Below are 18,389 nucleotides of genomic sequence, written 5' to 3'. Positions count from 1 at the left end.
TGCCTAAGATAGAGACTGCAGAGAGGCAAGACAGATACCAACTGACCTCTCACTTCTCAGATATTCGTGGAGCATCAGCCCTGATCCATTGAGTGCAGTGAAATGGCATATAGCAGTCACTGCCTTCACAAAGCTGACTGCACTGGGCAGGGGCAAGAGACAATGTGTCAGAAAGTACAAGTGTGATAAAACTATGCAAGGTTTGCCTCTCACAGAGACTTCTTCAGCCTCTAATGGCTCCTTGGGCCAAAAGGGCCCCACTGTGGGTGGGAGAGGCTGTGTCTGGATGCTGTACAGACTGGGCAAAAAGCCTACACCCCTCCCACAAATGAGTTCCCCAGGTATATCAGGCCTCTCACTCAGCTGGCTCCCTTCTGCCCCAGATCCACATCTTCTGTGCTTGAGTCTTCATTAGAACTGTACTTCCATGTAGATCCCCAGGCTAAGCTTCTTCAGGTACAGCTAGAGCCCCCTGAACCTCCCGGGCCTGAGCTCCAGAGTTTATGGGCTTGTGGGCAGGAGATATGCCTTGGAACTCAGCAAAGTGCCCAAATGCTGTGTGACCCAGGAGCAGTCAATGTGGGGATGTAGTCTGGGAGGCTTTGCTATGGCTGAGCTGGTGCACACAGCTGCCTCTGACAGGCAGTGGGAAGGGTTTGCCCCAAGAAATCCATGGACAGTTGGTGATATTTTCTCTTCCTGAAATTACAGGGCCAGTTTCAGTCCATGCATAAGTTGCACCTCCTGACCTTGTGCCAGCTCCACCTGCAGCTCCCTCACCAGCTCTAGCCCCACAGCAAGAGCCAGCACCTGAATTCCCTTGTCCATCAGCTCCAGAGCTGTACCTCCTGGGTGCTCCACAGCAGGAGTCATCTCTTGAGTTCTACCTGTGGGCAGTTCTTGACCCACACCTGCCATTACCCTCTCTTCCAGGTTTATTTATCATTTTATTCATCACTACTCTTATTTCTCAGAGATTTGTTAATGACAGAACAAAGTAAATAAAATTTAACATTTTAATGAACTTTAAGTAATCAGCTTGCTGGCATTCAGTGTATTCTCAATGTTGTGAGGATTTCCCAACTGTCCAATTCCAGAATGCTCTTCAAATTTTTACACGATGCTTTTTTTTTTACTTTCCCCTGCTGTTCCACCCAGCCAACAGTTGTCCTATGTCCTTATAATTAACTTATGTTACATTTCCCACATCAATGCCATCAAGTTTTCTTTGCCCAGAGAATGGTGGTAGTGAATCTTTAGGGTTAGTTAGATTTAGGGTTCAGGTTAGAGTTATGGTTAGGGCTGGACTAAGCTTCCAAATATTGCATCATACCTACTGCAATGATCATAAAGAAAGAACAATCCATACAAAGCAGTGCTTTGTGCTGGCAATGGCTTGGCCCTGAACTAGGTTCTCAATGCCCGAAACATTGAGAACAGTCACGAGTTAATGGACTGCACCACTGGGCACAAGGTAGGGTGTAATTTCCAATTCTTTGCATCACATGTGCCATGGACCTATCAAAAACATAATCAGTACACACTGTAAATAAGTACTAATAAAATATGACAATTTATAAGCAAAACACACAGCAAGAAAATCCACTTCTGATATGTGGGTATAAAAGCACAACTGATGAAAAACCTCATGCAGGAAGGACACACTCTACCTGGCCAGCACTGAGTCCTTCATGCACATGCAAACCTGACAATCAAAGCATCAGCTGTCCTCAAACTAAGACCTCACTAATGGAATTTTTTGGCCAACCTTACTATCATGGCAACTGCACTTTTATACTTTGCTCTATGCAAAACTTAACAGAGATACATAGAGATCTCACTGTATGCTGACTACCCAAGATGCCCAGAAGCAGCTCACTTGGGAAGACAAGTAAACCCATACTGCCAAAAGCTGGTGACGACTAAGTCATGGAACAGAAAGTGAAAACAAAATGCAGGCAAATCTTCTGGAGGAGCCCTCAGTTGGGCTCCCAAGTCCAGCCTTTGTAGCTCTGCTCAGACTGCTGATTTCTAGCAGAGTGAACAAAATAGCTGTCTCCTCTCTGGCCTAAGGATACAGGTTCAGAAGTGGGTGTAAGACTTACAGCTGGATGTGCCCCTTGTCTTTCTATATTTTCTGTCTTGGAAGAGAAATCCCCTTGTCTTCCTCTACTTTCCTGCCCTGCCTGCCCAAAGGAGGTTCAAAGGCTGAGGACTGCTTTCATTGCATTCCATAGGTTACAGTATGTTGTATCTGTGTTTTCATTGTATTCTAATATTGTTTTGTTTGCCCTTTAATTTCATCTGTAACACAATGGTTACTCAGAAAGTTGTTATTTAATTTCCATGTATTTGAAGGCTTTGCACTTTTTTGCCATTGATTTCCAATTTTATTGAGATATGGTCTGATACTATGCATGCGACAATTTTGTTCCTTTTGCCTTTAGTTAAGCATGCTGTATTGGTTAATATATGATCTATTTTGGAGAAGGTCCCATGTAGAGCTAAGAAGAATGTGTATTCTAATATAACTTATGATGTGGTTTGGTGGAACACTCTGTAAATATCCTTCAAGTCCATTTGCTCACAGGTATTATTCAGTGCTGTTATTTCTTTGCTGACTTTTTGTCTCGTTGGTCTATCTCTAACAGTGGGGTGTTAAAGTCTCCTATTGCAATTATGTACTTGTGTTTGGTTTTTCATGTGCATTAGTATTTGCCTTATATAGTTGGGTGCTCCTGTATTTGGTGCATATATATTTGTAATTCTTCCTTTTGCAGTTTCTCACTTACTCGTATGTAGTGGCCTTCTTTATCTCCTTTAAACATTTTAGGTTTAAAGTTCACATTTTCCACAAACACAATAGCTACCCTGCTTTTTTCTGGGTTCCTGTTTCATGGAAAATTGTTTTCCATCCTTTGTCTTTTAATCTATGAATTTTGAGTAGGATATGTTTGTTGTATAGAGCATATTGAGGGGTCCTGTTTCTTGATCCATTCTGTCAACCTGTTTCTTTTTATAGGTGAGTTATGCCCATCTACCTTTATGGATATCACTGATATGTACTGGCTTGACTTTGCCATGTTGGCTTCTTGTTGTTGATTTCCTGCTTTTCTCCCTTGTTCAATTTCTTGCCCAGCCTGGTGATTTCTTTCTGTTGTTCTGGAGATTGTGGTCATTTTTATCTCTATCTAGCATGTCTTTCAGTAATCCTTCTAGGGTTGTTTTGGTGGACATGAATTTCTTCAGTTGTTCTTTGTCATCAAAGTATCTTGTTTCTCCATTAAATTTGAAAGTCACTTTTTCTTGGTACATCAGTCTAGGTTGAAAGTTGTTTTCTTTTAGGGCTTGAAATTGTTCACTCCAAGCCCATCTTAACCTGAAGGTTTGTGCTGAAAAGTTTGCCTTAATAGTAATCATAGTCTTTCCTGGACAGGTGAGTTGTGTCTTTTTTCTAACAGTTTTAGTATTCTCTTTTTAAGCTGTATATCTGGGATCTTAAATATTATATGTTTGACAATAGACTTATGTTTGTTGTGACTGTTTTGCACTTTGTGTGTCTCACTTTTTTGTATATCAGAATTTTCTTCATGTTTGGAAATCTTTCTGTTATTTTTTTATGGGAATAGCTTAGTTATGTCATTTGCATTGACTCCTGCATCTTCACTGATGTCTATTAGTCTTACATTGCTTCTCTTGGCATCATGTTGAAGCTGCTGGATTGTCATTTCATGATGCTTTGCTATTTTTATATGCTCTACACTTCCATGATCACTCCCTGCAATACGGTCCTCAAATTATGAAATTCTATCCTCCGCTTCATTTAAATGGTTTTGCCAGCTTTCAATATTTTTGTTGCTTGAATATCTCTTTGCATATGTTTCATAGATTCTGCTTGTTTTCTAAATTTTTCATTCATAGTTTCAATTTACCATGCTCCTTTATTTTTTGTTTTATCTGTTTCTTCTCTAGCTATGTTGAGAAACATGTTTAGTACAGTTGTTACATCTGTTATTTCTTTACATGAGACATTATTTCTAGTTTGATTTCCTCTATAGCTTCATGGATCTGTTTCTTTATTCATTTGCTATTTTTGAAGTTTCTGATTTATGACTTTTAAAGTCCTCTATTTCAATGTCAGTTGGTCTTGCTCCTGATGGACTAGATATTTGAGATTGCATTTTGCCTTTTCTTTTTGTCATTTTCCCATAGGTATTACATCCATGGTGGGACTGTTTCGCTGACATTTTGCTTTAGCTCTTTCGGCTGCTACCATATTCCAAAGCTGTCTAGATTGTACACATGTATTATGGCTAGTGAGGAACAGTCCCCTGAGTCCCTCTTCTTGGGCTAGGGGCTCCTCTACCTCCATCTTCTGTCAAGTCATAGGCCTGTCATGCAATACCAGGGAACTCTCACAAGAACTGTCCTAGCTTTGGGGCCTTAACTTCAGGAGAAGTCAATATTACCTGGGTCATGCAGTGTGATTTCCACAGGAGCCAGCTGTGATTCCAAGTCCTCCAGTGGACTCACAATTCTATCACTTCTAATGCCTTCAACATGCCCTTGGCCATCACATGAACCCTTTCCAGTTTCTACATGCCTCCTATCATTGTCAATTATCAGGTAAGCGAATATTCATCCTACAAGAGAAACCCTGTTGATGTTTTGAAGAACACAAAGGAGACTTTCATTTTTGTTCAAAACACACTGGTATTCGTGAGGAAGTGCACGAAGCAAATTTCTTCTGTCTTGCTTGTGGTACATTCACTTCAGATACCATTTTGGCAGTTAATTTCAGGTTAACTCATCTGACTGTCTTAGGATTCTGTGCGTACAATCCTCTATGTCATGAAGAGAATTTTATAAGATATTAACTTGAACTTTGTTTCCAACAACTGAAAATTGCAATGTGAATATACAATAACATTTGAATGAATAAACAAACCACAGCAAACCATGAAGTGAGAACCTACTAAAGAAAATCCATAGGAAAACACTGTACAGTAATCGCACTGTACATAATCATTAATGATTATGATTGGTGAAAGAAGGCCGAGAGGTCAAATTCTATCCACTCATTACATAAATTTTCAAAATATGACAAGACACGTGTGATAGAAGACAGGTCAGATCATATAAGAGATATACTCTGTTCTCTCAGAGTTGCTGTGTATCAGGAATCCAGGAGGTTTCGCTGGGTCTGCTACCAACATATCTTTGTGAAGACAGGCTCAGGAGAGATGGCACTAGGGCAAAATTTGCTCTCAGGCTCTGTCCCTTGTTACAGGCAGGACCCAAGGCAAAAGCCTGATTCCTTTTGGACTGTTTTCCCTTTTCTCACTCAAAGCTCATCAGCCTCTCCTCTTGCAAGCTTCAGAGACAGCAGTGACTTCCCCACAGCCAGAGATCCAGAGAGGGAGAAAAATAAATACTAAAATATAAGAGAGAACATAAGAGGGAAAGAACAGAAGATGTATAACAGTTATTTTAATGCGTGAACCTTTGTATTCCCATCACATGATGTCTGCCATTGTCAGTTATTTAACAGTGAGTCAGGAGATGGGGAGAGAGCTCAGCATAGTGTACTTGCTTACCATGCATAAGGCCTTGGGCTCAATTTCAGCCCTGCTAATGTAAAATAACAACACTAATAATAGTAATAATAAAAATAATCCACTAAGTGAGGCCAATAATGTAGGGAATGGGCTACTCAGCTTTTTGCATTAGAAGATCAGCTGTCAGCTATTGAGTAGGAGTCAGGTCATAGGAGTGCTAATTTGCAAAGGTGTGAATGTAGAAGCAATGCCAGAAGATTTGGGGTGCAACTCCATCCATAGTGCTTGCATAGCCTGTGTGAGTTCCTGACTCGAGGCCATAGCACCAGTACATAGCAGAGATTTTGATGCTTAGGGAACATAAAGATGATTGAATTGAAGAATGTCTAACGCCTCACAATGCCTCCAGGGAATATGTCCAGGAGGTCAGTGTCATTTCTACCACCAGGCAGCACTGTATTCCAAGTTCATTGCGCCCATTCCTGGATTTAACCTCTAATTCTGTATACTATGTAAACAAGACACCAGCTACCAGGCATTACAATTGTCATTTCAGACTGGTGATAATGTCCCTTGGAAGTAGATGCCAGGATGACCTCTATAGTGCATGGGGACACTCTGTGAAAGACCTGAGGGAGAGTGTCTTGTCTAGGTTTACATAGGAAGACAGGAGGAGGATTTGGGTCTAAACTCAGATCTTTCTCCTCAGAGCTGTGACACTGTCAGCACTGCTGGTTTTTCTTAGCCTTGGAGAAGCCTTGCCTCCTACCATGGATCTGTCACTCGGGTGAAGCTGTTCTCTTCATTGTGAAGGACACCATAGAGTCGTTCCATGGGCTTCCAAGGTATCCACAGAAGGAATCTCTGGGTGATACCATAGGACACAAGTTCACACAGACATCATAAAAGGAGATGGTGAGTGCCTTTAACCAGCAATTTACTAGACTGTGACCATGATGCAATGACCAGACCAAATGTAGCCACTGTTCTCTTGTGATTCCATGTTATCCAGGACACAAGTCCCTCTAAAGAACAGATCAGGTTCTACGCACATTACTGTGAATTTGCCTAACTTCCTGGCCTCTGTATAAGTGAACACATAATAGGGGAAGAGGTGTCCCCATAAGGCACACAGAAGGGAAGGATGCATCCTGATATGAAGTGAAGAGGAAGGAATAGCAGGCAGAACACACTCCCTCTGATCTCTCACTTCACAGATATTTACAGTGCACCAACCCTGTAGAGTAAGCACAAGTAGAGTAACACTGCAGACACTATTCTCTTTCTCACAGAGACAACACCACGAGGGTGGGAAAGAAGAAGGATGTCATGCTTTCCTAAAGAATGGAGGACAGGTGGTCACAGCAATTTTAGGGACTACAATCAGCAGGGGAAGGCTTCTTGGACCAGCACTGTCCCATTCAAGGCAGAGAGAAGGCTGGGCTGGGCTCTCTGCAATTGGAGCACGAGGCTGGTGTGGAATTCTACAACATGTCCCAGCTGAATTGGACCAACCTGAGCTCACTGAATATAAGCACTGTCTTCAGAAGATTTTGGCTTTGGCCTGTGAGCCTTTGGGGAGTGCATGGAACACTTGACAAGGAAAAAGACTGCCAGTATTGGGACCTCCTACAACCCTGAGGCATGCAGAAATGAGTTGGTGAAAGCTGAATGAGAAAGTTTGCTGGGGTGGATTTGTGCACAGAGTTGTCTGTGACAGGCATTGGGAAGTTCTGGGGCCTGCAAGGAGCAAGGTCAGTTGGTGATTGTTGTCCTTCTGCTGATGCAGGGCTGGTACTTGAGTAACCTCAAGTCCAAATTGCAGAGCTTTGGTCATCTGCACCTCCAGTGACTTCACTAGCTCTGGGATCAAAGTGAATACTAAGGTCAGGCACCCTGTTAAGGAATTCCATAACTGGCACTTTCACCACACCATGACAGGTGTTTTGAACTCTACTTAGGGGCAAGTCCTACAAAGCACCTGCTTTTCCCTTCCCATCCCCTTAACCTCCCTCCCCTTGTATTTCTTTCAGTTTTGATGTTTACTCCTATGTCTATAATTATTCTCAACATCAAATTCTCAGGTACTTTTAATTAAAAGTTAAGATATCATGCATTTCAACATATTCAATTCAGTAACACGTCAACACATCACTAATTTGTACAATTTCCACATCCATTGAGTGCCAGCACTCTGCTCAGTTTGGGAACTTCAATATCCTTGTTCTCTCTTGCTACTCCCCACCCACTCTGACATTTTTGCCCTCTAATTTAGTACTCTGGGTTTTTAATATTCACGCATCAGATTATGTTTGGTCAAATATTCCTAGAGGAGACTGGCTGCTATTGCTCTTCAATAGAAGAGAAAATCCCAGATAGACCAAATGTACAGATAAAATGTGAAGATTATTGTTTATCTACTCATCTTTTCATTTTGGAAAAGTTTTCCCATGATCTCAGTGGTACAAGGGAGAGAGAAAGATCTGATTCTTTACATTTGAAAAACAGAACCAAGAATAATGTAGAATCCACAATAAGAAATCTTTGCTTACAAGCAGCAGGCAGATAAATAGTTTGTATTAGAAGTGACAAAGAGGTGTAATGAGTCCATTCTGTGAGAGATGAAAAATTCTTGTAATTCAAAAGAGAATCACCGGTCAATTGCAAGGCCAGGGCAAAAGAGGGAGCACTAGGTGTTTGCTAGATCACTGTTTTTTGCTTCTATTTTCTATGGACTGCTTAGAAAGAACCTGGGAGACCTCCAAACTACGCAATGGAGGCGGTGACCTTTGAGGATGTGGTTGTGAACTTCAGCAATGAGGAGTGGAGTTTGCTGAGTCCATCCCAAAAGAACCTCTACAGAGATGTGATGGGTGAAATCTTTAGGAACATGGCTGCAAAAAAAAAAAAAATAGGAGGACTTGGGGATATCCAGGAAGCTGAAAAAGAATGCAAAATTTACTGGAGATACTTAAGAAATGACAAGCTAGGGAAATCTTATGGACATACATCTTGGAAGCAGTGTAAAGAAGTATTCCTTTGTACTGCAGAAGGTAATGTGAATGTGAAAGAAACAGAAACACAAAACGATGTTCAGATCCATGAAAAATATTGCAGTGGAGGGAAACCCTACGTATGTAAGCAATGTGGGAAAGTTTTTAAAACACGTGCATATTGTAAGGTTCATGTAAGAATTCACATGGGAGAGAAACCATATGTATGTAAGTAATGTGGGAAAGCTTTTATCACACGTGCAAATTGTAAGGTTCATGAAAGAATTTACACTGGAGAGAAACCCTATGTGTGTAAGCAATGTGGAAAAGGTTTCATCCAACCTGGAAATTGTAAGGAACATGAAAGAATTCACACTGGAGAGAAAAAATATATGTGTCTGCAATGTGGAAAGGTATTCACCAGATCTAAACATTGTAAGCAACATGAAAGTATTCACACTGGAGAGAAACCCTATGTATGTAAGCAACATGGGAAAGCTTTTAACACACATGCAAGTTGTAAGGTTCATGAAAGAATTCACACTGGAGAGAAACTCTATGTATGTAAGCAATGTGGGAAAGCTTTTACCAGACTTGGACATTGTAAGGAACATGAAAGAATTCACACTGGAGAGAAACCCTATGTATGTAAGCAATGTGGGAAAGCTTTTACAAGACCTGAATGTTGTAAGAAACATGAAAGAATTCACACTGGAGAGAAACCCTATGTATGTAAGCAATGTGGGAAAGCTTTTACCAGGCCTGGACCTTGTAAGGAACATGAAAGAATTCACACTGGAGAGAAACCCTATGTATATAAGCAATGTGGGAAAGCTTTTACCAAACCTGGACGTTGTAAGGAACATGAAAGAATTCACACTGGAGAGAAACCCTATGTATATAAGCAATGTGGGAAAGCTTTTACCAAACCTGGACGTTGTAAGGAACATGAAAGAATTAACACTGGAGAGAAACCATATGTATGTAAGCAATGTGGGAAAGCTTTTAACACACGGGGAAATTGTAAGGTTCATGAAAGAATTCACACTGGAGAGAAACCGTATGTGTTTAAGCAATGTGGGAAAGCTTTTAAAACACAGGGAGATTGTAAGAAACATGAAAGTTCACATTCAATATAAAACCAGTATATATAGGCATCATGAGAATGGTTTCATCACATGTACATATTGCATAATGCATGAAAATCTTCACACTGGGCAGAAAACATACATATGTAAGGAATATGGGAAAGGTTTCAGCAGAAATGCTCATTATCCAATACATTGTAAAATTTACATGGTTGAGAAACTCTGTGTGTATGTGAAGAATGTGGGAAAGCTTTCACCACACATGGATTTTGTAAAATACATCTATGACTTCACACTGGTGAGAAAGCCTATGTATATAACAATGTGGCAAAGTTTTTACTGCATATAGTCATTGCAAAACAAATGAAAGATTTCACACTGGGAAGAACCACTGGCTACATAAGCAAGTGGAGACACTTTCAGCAGCCAGATTATAAGTGAAATACATGAAAAAAAAACTCACACAAGAGATAAATCCTATGTGCTATGGGAATACTCTCAGCACACATGATCATTGTTACATATCTGAAAGAGCTCACTGGGCAGAGATCCTATGTGGATTAACAATGTGAGAAATATGGCAAACCATGTTTCTTGTTAAATACATAGAAAAAGCATCACTGTTCAGACAGTTTAGATCTAAGTTTACTTTAAAATTCCCAAGGAGACCTGAAGAAATAATCAATACAGAAGTTAGATGTCAATATTTCTTCACAAATATTCCAGAAATGACAAATCTGAGGTGGGGCTCTCCTTAGGTGCACATGTTGTATGGTTTTCAGTTAAACACTTGTACCTCTCTAGATTTATTAATCTAGATGTTTTTGTGCTTCAACATGGCATCTTGTAACTAAACATGCTAAACTGAAATGGGCTTTTCACTTTCAAGTATGGATAGTGCCTCCGTACTTAATATTTTGTCTTTAAAACTTAAATTTTGTATTTTCTGGTGAATTGTAATGTTGTTTATTTAAAGAGGAAAAAAGTGTAGAAATAATACAGAATTTCAGAAAAATAAACAATAAGAAATCACTAAAAAAAAACAAAACAAAAGAGAATCACCACATGTAAACAAATGTAGAAAATGCTGAGCTTCCCAAAGCTGATTCATGCAAGCACACATCCATGACATTTGCTGTGTCCCCATCTGATTGGCAGGTTTTAAGGCAAGTGCTGAACATCACTTGGGAGAACATGGTGTGCAGAGAAGAGCCCTGTCCAGTAGCTCCCATCACAGCTCTACACAGGTGTCCCCAGACCTTGCAATGCTCACAATAGAGATTTATCCCACACAGAGATCCGCATAACTTTTCAAGCTTTCTGTTTAAGACTGTGGTTCACAGCACTGATTGAAGCAGGAGGAAACTGGGAGCCTTGCTACACTCCACATAGAGAGTTCAAGGCATCAGAGTGGGTCACAAGAACCAGGGAAAGCTGCAGGGATGCTGAGCTCAGTCTCTCTCTGCCCACAAGGGAAGAGGAAAAGGAATCTGATCACGAAGTAATACACTGATGAGAGAAGGATGTGTGCACGGAAGATCTTGGTTTTGAAAATGAAATGTCTCTGACATCAATGTGTGTTCACACACAGACATGTAAGAATCTATGCCCAAGATTGGTGTCTCAGCAGTGTACTTACTTATGCAAACCCTGACTCAAAATAAAAAAGAAATTTGAAAACAGAATTTACTGTAGTTCAGTGCAAGGGCCTACATTCAATTCCCAGAATTGAGTTAAGGAAAAAAATTGGGAGCAAGATGAAGGGCTGCAGAACACCATCACCTGGTCTTTCTGGAGAGCAGTGTGCCCCAAGCAGCTTGAGCCTCCACATCTTTTTTGGGCACTTTGATTTTCAAGAATGATCAGTTCCATGAGGGATGGGGAAAGCAGGATTTTCATCCAAGAATACAAATTGTCACTAACAATGGAGAAGAAATTTTCAACTATAACTAAACTGCATGGTGACCACTGTTAATAAGAAGGATAGCTTGCAAAACTGCTAAACAATGGGATTTGCAGTTGTAGTCACTGTGAAAGTATTTGTAGGTTAGTAACATGGTAGACACATGGTAGACACATTACCTGGATTGATTCTTTCTACAAAGGAGACATAGATCAAAAGCACATGTTACCCCACAAACATTCATAATTTTTGTGAATTACCAAAGGAAGATATCCTATACCTGTACTCCCAGCACTCAGGGAGAGTAAGGAAGGAGGACCACAAGTTTAAACCCAACTTGGAGTGCTGAGTAAATTATTTAGAGATTATCTCAAAAATTAAAAAAAAAAAAAACAAAGTTTTAAAATGCATGGGCATATAGCTCATACAGAAATCCCTGTGATCATTGAACACAGTGTATTAACCATTATTCTGTTATGAAAAAAATTAATCTATTTATAAAAGTGTTTTCATACTTTATTAATATCTACCTGTGCTACATTAAAATAAAAAAGAAGAAAAAATTTTTGTTTGTTTGTTTTATTTTCCTTTGAGACAAGGTATTGCTATGTACTGCAGGCTGACCTTGACTCAACAAGTATTTCAGGCTAGCCTTGAACTCCCTGAGATCCTTGAGTCTAACCCTCCCATGTGCTGGGATTACAGGCATGCACCACCATGCCTTGCAAGAAAGTGGTTTTTTTTTAATTTTCAAGAGGATAAAACCAAATGAAATAAAACAGAATAGATTGAATCAAAACAAAAGGATGATCATGGTACATCAGTTAAAAATAAAATTTGTGTGGCCTCTCAGCTGGTACAGAAAATGACTCAACACCTTACTGAACTCCAAATTTCTCCAGATAATTGGGCAAATACCTAAATTTTGCAAGGTGTCTATTTTTAACATGTCTTGTCTAAGAAGCAATTCATATGAAGTACCAGGAAAGAATACAGAACTTGGATTTACTATTTCCAATGTCTGGAATTTATCCCAAGAAAAAAAAGATATATGCTCAATGCAGTTTTTCTATGAGGAACTAGACTTGTGTACATGGTCAATAACAGGATAACTAAGTAAAACTCTACTTATGCATATAATATAAATATGCAACACTATGCAAATACATAAATGATGTGAGCAGAACTGGGGAGTATGGTTAGGGACAGCCGAATAAGGACAAGATGGGTATTCTGCAGCAGGTTCAACAATGTGGGTGAATTGTTTTTTTGTGGGTTTAAATTTTTAAACTGCTGATCACACTTTCTCATCCCTCAAAGCCCCATGCCACATTCAGACTCCTCACAAAGCTTAAACACCCAAGAGACACCAATATTAAAACAAGCAGAAAGCCCTTATCAATGGAATGGACTGGAGACAAAGCATGTGCAGGTAGAATAATAACTGCTGTCTTAGTATAACATCTAGGTCCTGTCTCAGTCTGCAGGGAGGAGCTCCAAGTGGAATAAAATCGTCCTATTGGGGTAAATGTCCGCAGCTCAGGAGGGCCAGGCTCACTGAGAGCAGAGGCCATGTGAGACCCCCAGCCGCCCTGCCACAGGTCCCACACCAGGGCTGGGCTCCCAACAGCACCTGGGGGGGGGGCGAGGATCCCGGGCCCCATGCCAGGCGGACCCCGACAGAAAGGAGGGCCCTGAAGACCTGAGGCTAGGTCGCCCCAGTGCCGCACCCGCCGCCTCCCCGGACCCCCGACCAAGGGCACCTGCGCAGCTAACATCGGGGCCACTGGCTTGCGCCACCACTCAACAAGGGCTGCCGCCTGCCTACCTGTCCCAGACCACAGTCCCAGCCCAGCCACAGCCTAGGCCGAGGAAGGAAGAGTGCTCAGGTCTCCAGAAGGGGTCGCTAGCGGCAAAATGGCCACTCCATTGCATCCACTGTGAAGGGAGGCCGGGGCGGGGCGGGACTGAGTGGGATGCGGAGGCCAGTGGCTAGGGACCGTCCCTGGGCCCGGGCCGCCCAGGTTGGGCTGGGTGGAGTGTAATCTTAGCTCGCGGCCAGGGGTTGGGGCCAAGAGAAGTGAGTGGCGGGGCCAGAAGCTGGGACCCAGGAGGTGCAGAGCCCTCCAGGAGGCAAGAATGAGGCAAGAATGAGGCAAGAATGAGGCAATGGGCGTGGCAGTGGGGGTTAGGGTTTCTCTGACGCTGGGTGTGGCTGCAGGTTGAGCTTCTGGGAGACTGAGCCCCAGGCCTGCTGTGAGAGGAAGCAGAGGAGTGGACTGAGTCTGAGGCTTGGAATTTATAGATGTCTGGACTCAAATCTTCCTGGGCCTGACACCTTAGGTACACTGCTTCTCTTCTGAGAGCCTCAATTTAAACTATTCTTATTCTCGTATTATTTTGCTTTGAAATATTGTGTGGTTTTTTTCTACTAAAAAAAACAAACTGTGATGAATGGCAATACTCATCTCTTGGCACTGTTGTGAAGATCCAACGAATACCCTGCAGAGTCTTCCCATGGTTCCTACCATATAGCAAGTGCTCAGATGCCATTGTTATTTGCGTTGTTGCCCTTCTTTTATTAAAGAGAAATGAGTGCTTTCAGTATCCGTCATCTGATGTCTTCATAACTTAAAAATATGTTTACATGTTAATATAGCACACTAACAAGCATATGTAACACTTACAGGTGTAAGGTCAGGGCCTCTCTGAGGTGCTTTACATATGTTAATTCTTACAAGAGTAGGGGTTAGGAATTATTTTCATTTTCATAGCTGAGTGAGCCGAGACACCAACATTTAATACCTTTTCCAATGACAAAGGTGTGGACAGAATTTTAACCCAGTGGGCCTCATACCAACACCTCCATTAAATAACCCATACGTTGCACAGCAATGCTACAGTTCTTCTTTGGATTTTTCACATGAGTGAGGCATGAAATTGTTCAGGGGAGGTTGCACAGGTAGCAAGAGGCATGTTGTGTCAGGGTTCACTAGAGGATCAGATTTAATTTGTGAGAGAGAGTGTGTGTGTGTGTGACACATAATGGATTTATAAAGTAGGATTAGAATGGCCTTCTGCAGACTCATGGGGAGAACACAAAAGGGCCTTGTTCTCCTTGAAGATGCAGAAGAACTGGCTGAAAGTAAAATGGACTGTTCGTGAGCACTGTGTGAACATTTGTTGGCCTGCTTTGGGAACTCAAGAAAGATTTTCTGGGGTGAGGTCCCAAGGTCAGAGAATGTACATGTTCAAGACATCAGCAACAGTGGTAGTCAGTGTGGAGCAGAGCAGAGAACCACTGTTTTTGTTGTATAATTCTTACAGTTTTCTATCTCATATTTATATTCTTATATAGTGCTCTAAGCAGTCCATGGTGGCCAGGAAGCAGAGCAGAGGGACAGCACCAGGGAAGAAGGAGCCAGAGACCAGATGGAGCACCTAGCGTCATTCCTCCATAACCCCTACAGATGAGCCAAGAAGTATACTTTACTAATCCCTTGGACAGCTCTCAAGCCCATCAATTGACAATGAAATCAGTCATCACATAGCAGAAGTTTTGTGAGGTTAATATTATAGGTGATTTACATATGTACATATATATATTGTTTTTTTTGGTTTTTTCCACCTTTAAAATTCTATCCAAAGTCAAAAAAATGCTGAATTTTATATATTAGAAATAACCTTTCCTTAGGCAAATTTTACAAAATGAACTGAAAAAGACTGAAAAATAAATGAACAAGAGTTTAAAAAGAAACAACTACTTGAAAGACAGTTAAACAATTTCTGTGTTAAACAAGCAAGACCTGAAATATTCAACTGCACACTGAGTATCTTCCCCTTGGAAATCAGTGCTACAGCTATACAAACACAAGAATGACTACAGCAACTTTATTTTTGAGCTCAAAACTGGAAACACCAAAAAGGGCCTCAGCTGATGGACACATGAGGATCTGTGGTTCATCCACACAATGGGGTGTGATGGCTCAGCCACTGACAAGGAGCAGCACTTGGAAAACCTAACATGGTTATGAGGATTGAATAAACCCTACCAGCTCCCCCCAAAACAAAAACAAAAACCTTCTGCATCCTGTGTGGTTACAGACCTGTCACCTCTAGAAAATACAAAGTGTTTCCCAGAGACAAAAAGCAGACACATTGCTTAGGATGGAGGGAAGCAATTTTAAGGAGCCATAAGTAAAATATGAAGGTGACGTATACATCACCACTTCGGTGATGATTTTCAAGGGGCTCATGTATGACAAGATTCCTAGAGGATTTTTTGTTTGTTTTTAGTTTCAGTTTTGTTTATTTTTGGTACCAGGAACCAAATTCAGGACCCTGTGCTTGCCAGGGAGCACTTTGCCACTGAGATATACCCCGTGCCCATGTCAAGTTTCATCCAATTTTGTATTTAAATCTGTTAGTTCATTGTATGTAAATTATAATGAAATAAAATTGCTTTTAAAACACTTCTCATCTGAGCTATCCACAAAAGCTTTATTTACTTATAGATTTACTGACAAGAAATTTTGTTATTTATAGATTTATTTCTAAGCAGTATTGTTTATTTATAGATTATTTTATACAAAGTCTGTTTATTTATAGATTTATTTAATTTTGCTGTGCTGAAGATTGAGTGCAGTGCCTTGGTGCTTTTATCATAATTTATTCCCAGACAGGGCCTTGCTAAATTGCTAAGTTGTTTACATTGGGCTGGAATTTTATTACACTTATTAGCATTTTTTTGTACTGAAGTATAACAAAGGTAACTAAATTGAGTAGTCTCAAGTAAATCAATAAATACAGATTAACATACAATAGCTGGGTGTGATGGTACATGCATGTATTCCTGGCACTTAGGAAGCTGAGGCAGGAGGATTATTGCAAGTTCTAGATAAGACTAATTTACATAGTGAAATTCAAGGCCAGCCTGAACTACACAGTGAGAGTCTTAAAAATTAAATTAATAAAATAAAATAAGATAAACCCTGGACTAAGGCAAGGAATTATCTTCTAGTCCAAATCATGGGCATCTTCAGAGGATTTACTTTCAAAGGTGATATTGTTTGTATCTGGGTGTCCCCACCAAAGCCTATGAAGTCACAGAGGCAGCTAAACCTAGCATCTGTGATTGGTTCATTGTTTAGTGCTGTGATTGGTGATGAAAGTGCTTCACCTTCCCGGGGTTTAAATTATTGGAGTAAAAGAAGTCTCACCAGTTCATTTTGTGAGAGAAGTGAGAAAGTCTTGTAATTCAAATGGAAATCACCACCTGTGGCCAACAGGTGCAGAAAACATTGGGCCTCCCAAAGTTGATAAGCACAGGCACAAATTACTGAGATGTGCTGTGTCCCCATCCAATGGCACCTTTTAAGGCAGGAGCTGAACAGCACTGAAGAGAACATGGGGGATAGAGCAGAGTCCTCTCCCGTAGCTCCCATCTCAGCTACATCAGAGCCATCTTTGGCCTCACAGGACTAAGAAGAGAGGTTTCTCCAACAGAGAATACTACACAAATTTTCAAGATTTCTTTTCAAGAGTTTGACTCACGGTACTGTTTGAAGCAGGAAGGAACTGGGACCCTCCCTAGCCTTCACTTAGAGCATGCACAGGAGAGCTGTTTGAAGAATGCCATGCATGATTGTTGGAGGGAACTCTGGCCAGGGCCATAGAGGTGCAGGTCTAGGGGTGAAAAACTCATAGCACAGCAAGGTTTTTCATGGGCTAACCAGTGCGCTGGGAGTCTACACTGTAAACCAGTGCTTCCCAACACCAGGGACAACAATGAGCAAGGGCATTTGGATGCCAGAGTGGCCAGTCAGGTGAGGGGCAGCCCTGACTGACACACCTGAGAAGAGTATACCTCTGGAGCTGAACCCCCAGCAGGTCCACCTCACTTCCTTTTCAGGTCTGTCAGCAAGGACATCACACAGGAGCACGGCAATACAATTGAAGTTTACTCAAACTAAATTATTTAGCTTCCTTTTGAAGAAATGATTGAAAATGCACAAGTCTGAGAAATACAAGGCTGAGAACAGCATTCTGCATGTTGTGTAAATAAACTGACCCTTTACAAGTCATGGAAATAATGCCTGTGTGTGAGTCTGCAATGGCAGAGGTGTGCAAACTCATGCATGCAGGTTTCACAATTGCAAAAGAATAACTCCAAATAAATGCTACATGGACATGACTTCCCTTTGGGACTGCACTGTAGCAAGCTAGATTTACTGAGCCACCTCAGTAAACCCAAGGGAAAACACACCAGATGATACCATTACCCAAATATGATGGTTCAGGAGCTCTGCTGCATGCTTGATGCTGCTGCTGGTTGACAATTTCAAGGTGTTTCTATCTGCACAACCCGTCTTCACCCCTCTCAGCTAATGATTGCCTGGATGTGGATCAGACTATGTCTTTACTTAAAACCCCACCATGATTTCAGGATGGATAGCAGTCTCTTGTTTACTGGAAATTATTTGTGAAGTTTGGGTGTAAGCATCCTTAGACCATGTGCTTAGCAAGTTGAGGGGAAATGAGATTGTTTGAAGTAAATATAGGAAACTCATTTGTCAGTGGAAGATTCAGTTGGTATTGAAGCCCATATGTTATGGGTAAACAGGATTGAGTCAGGGTTTGCTGTACAAAGTGCTGGAAGGCACAGCAGTGTCCCCAAGTTCAGTTTCTGGTTTGCTTCCCTCATTCTACCAAGCTTGAGAGTGGATTCTCAGCATTCAAGCACATAGGGTTTGACCTAGCGTAGAAATCTGTAAAAACTTCTGTTAACTGGGGAGTGAAAAGACAAAGAAATGTTTTTTGGCAATTGCAGTTCTAAATATATGCTTAA

The 18,389-nt window shown here is 41.1% G+C and overlaps 1 protein-coding gene across 1 annotated transcript in view; it reads right to left on the bottom strand.

The window, feature by feature from the left end:
- Positions 1–13,320, bottom strand: part of LOC134474487 (zinc finger protein 791-like) — a 175,378-nt gene extending 162,058 nt beyond the window's left edge. The window contains exon 1 of the mRNA XM_063242658.1: positions 13,176–13,320. Within this exon, the coding sequence (XP_063098728.1) occupies positions 13,176–13,320 (145 nt within the window). The remainder of the gene's footprint in view (positions 1–13,175) is intronic.
- Positions 13,321–18,389: the final 5,069 nt, after the last annotated feature.

Source organism: Cavia porcellus, unplaced genomic scaffold (genome assembly GCF_034190915.1).
Source record: "Cavia porcellus strain 051 isolate PalLab524CR breed Dunkin Hartley unplaced genomic scaffold, mCavPor4.1 scaffold_32, whole genome shotgun sequence".
Taxonomy (NCBI): Eukaryota; Metazoa; Chordata; class Mammalia; order Rodentia; family Caviidae; genus Cavia; species Cavia porcellus.
The sequence above is the reverse complement of the archived record's forward strand: the minus strand, read 5'-3'. Positions and strand labels throughout refer to the sequence as shown.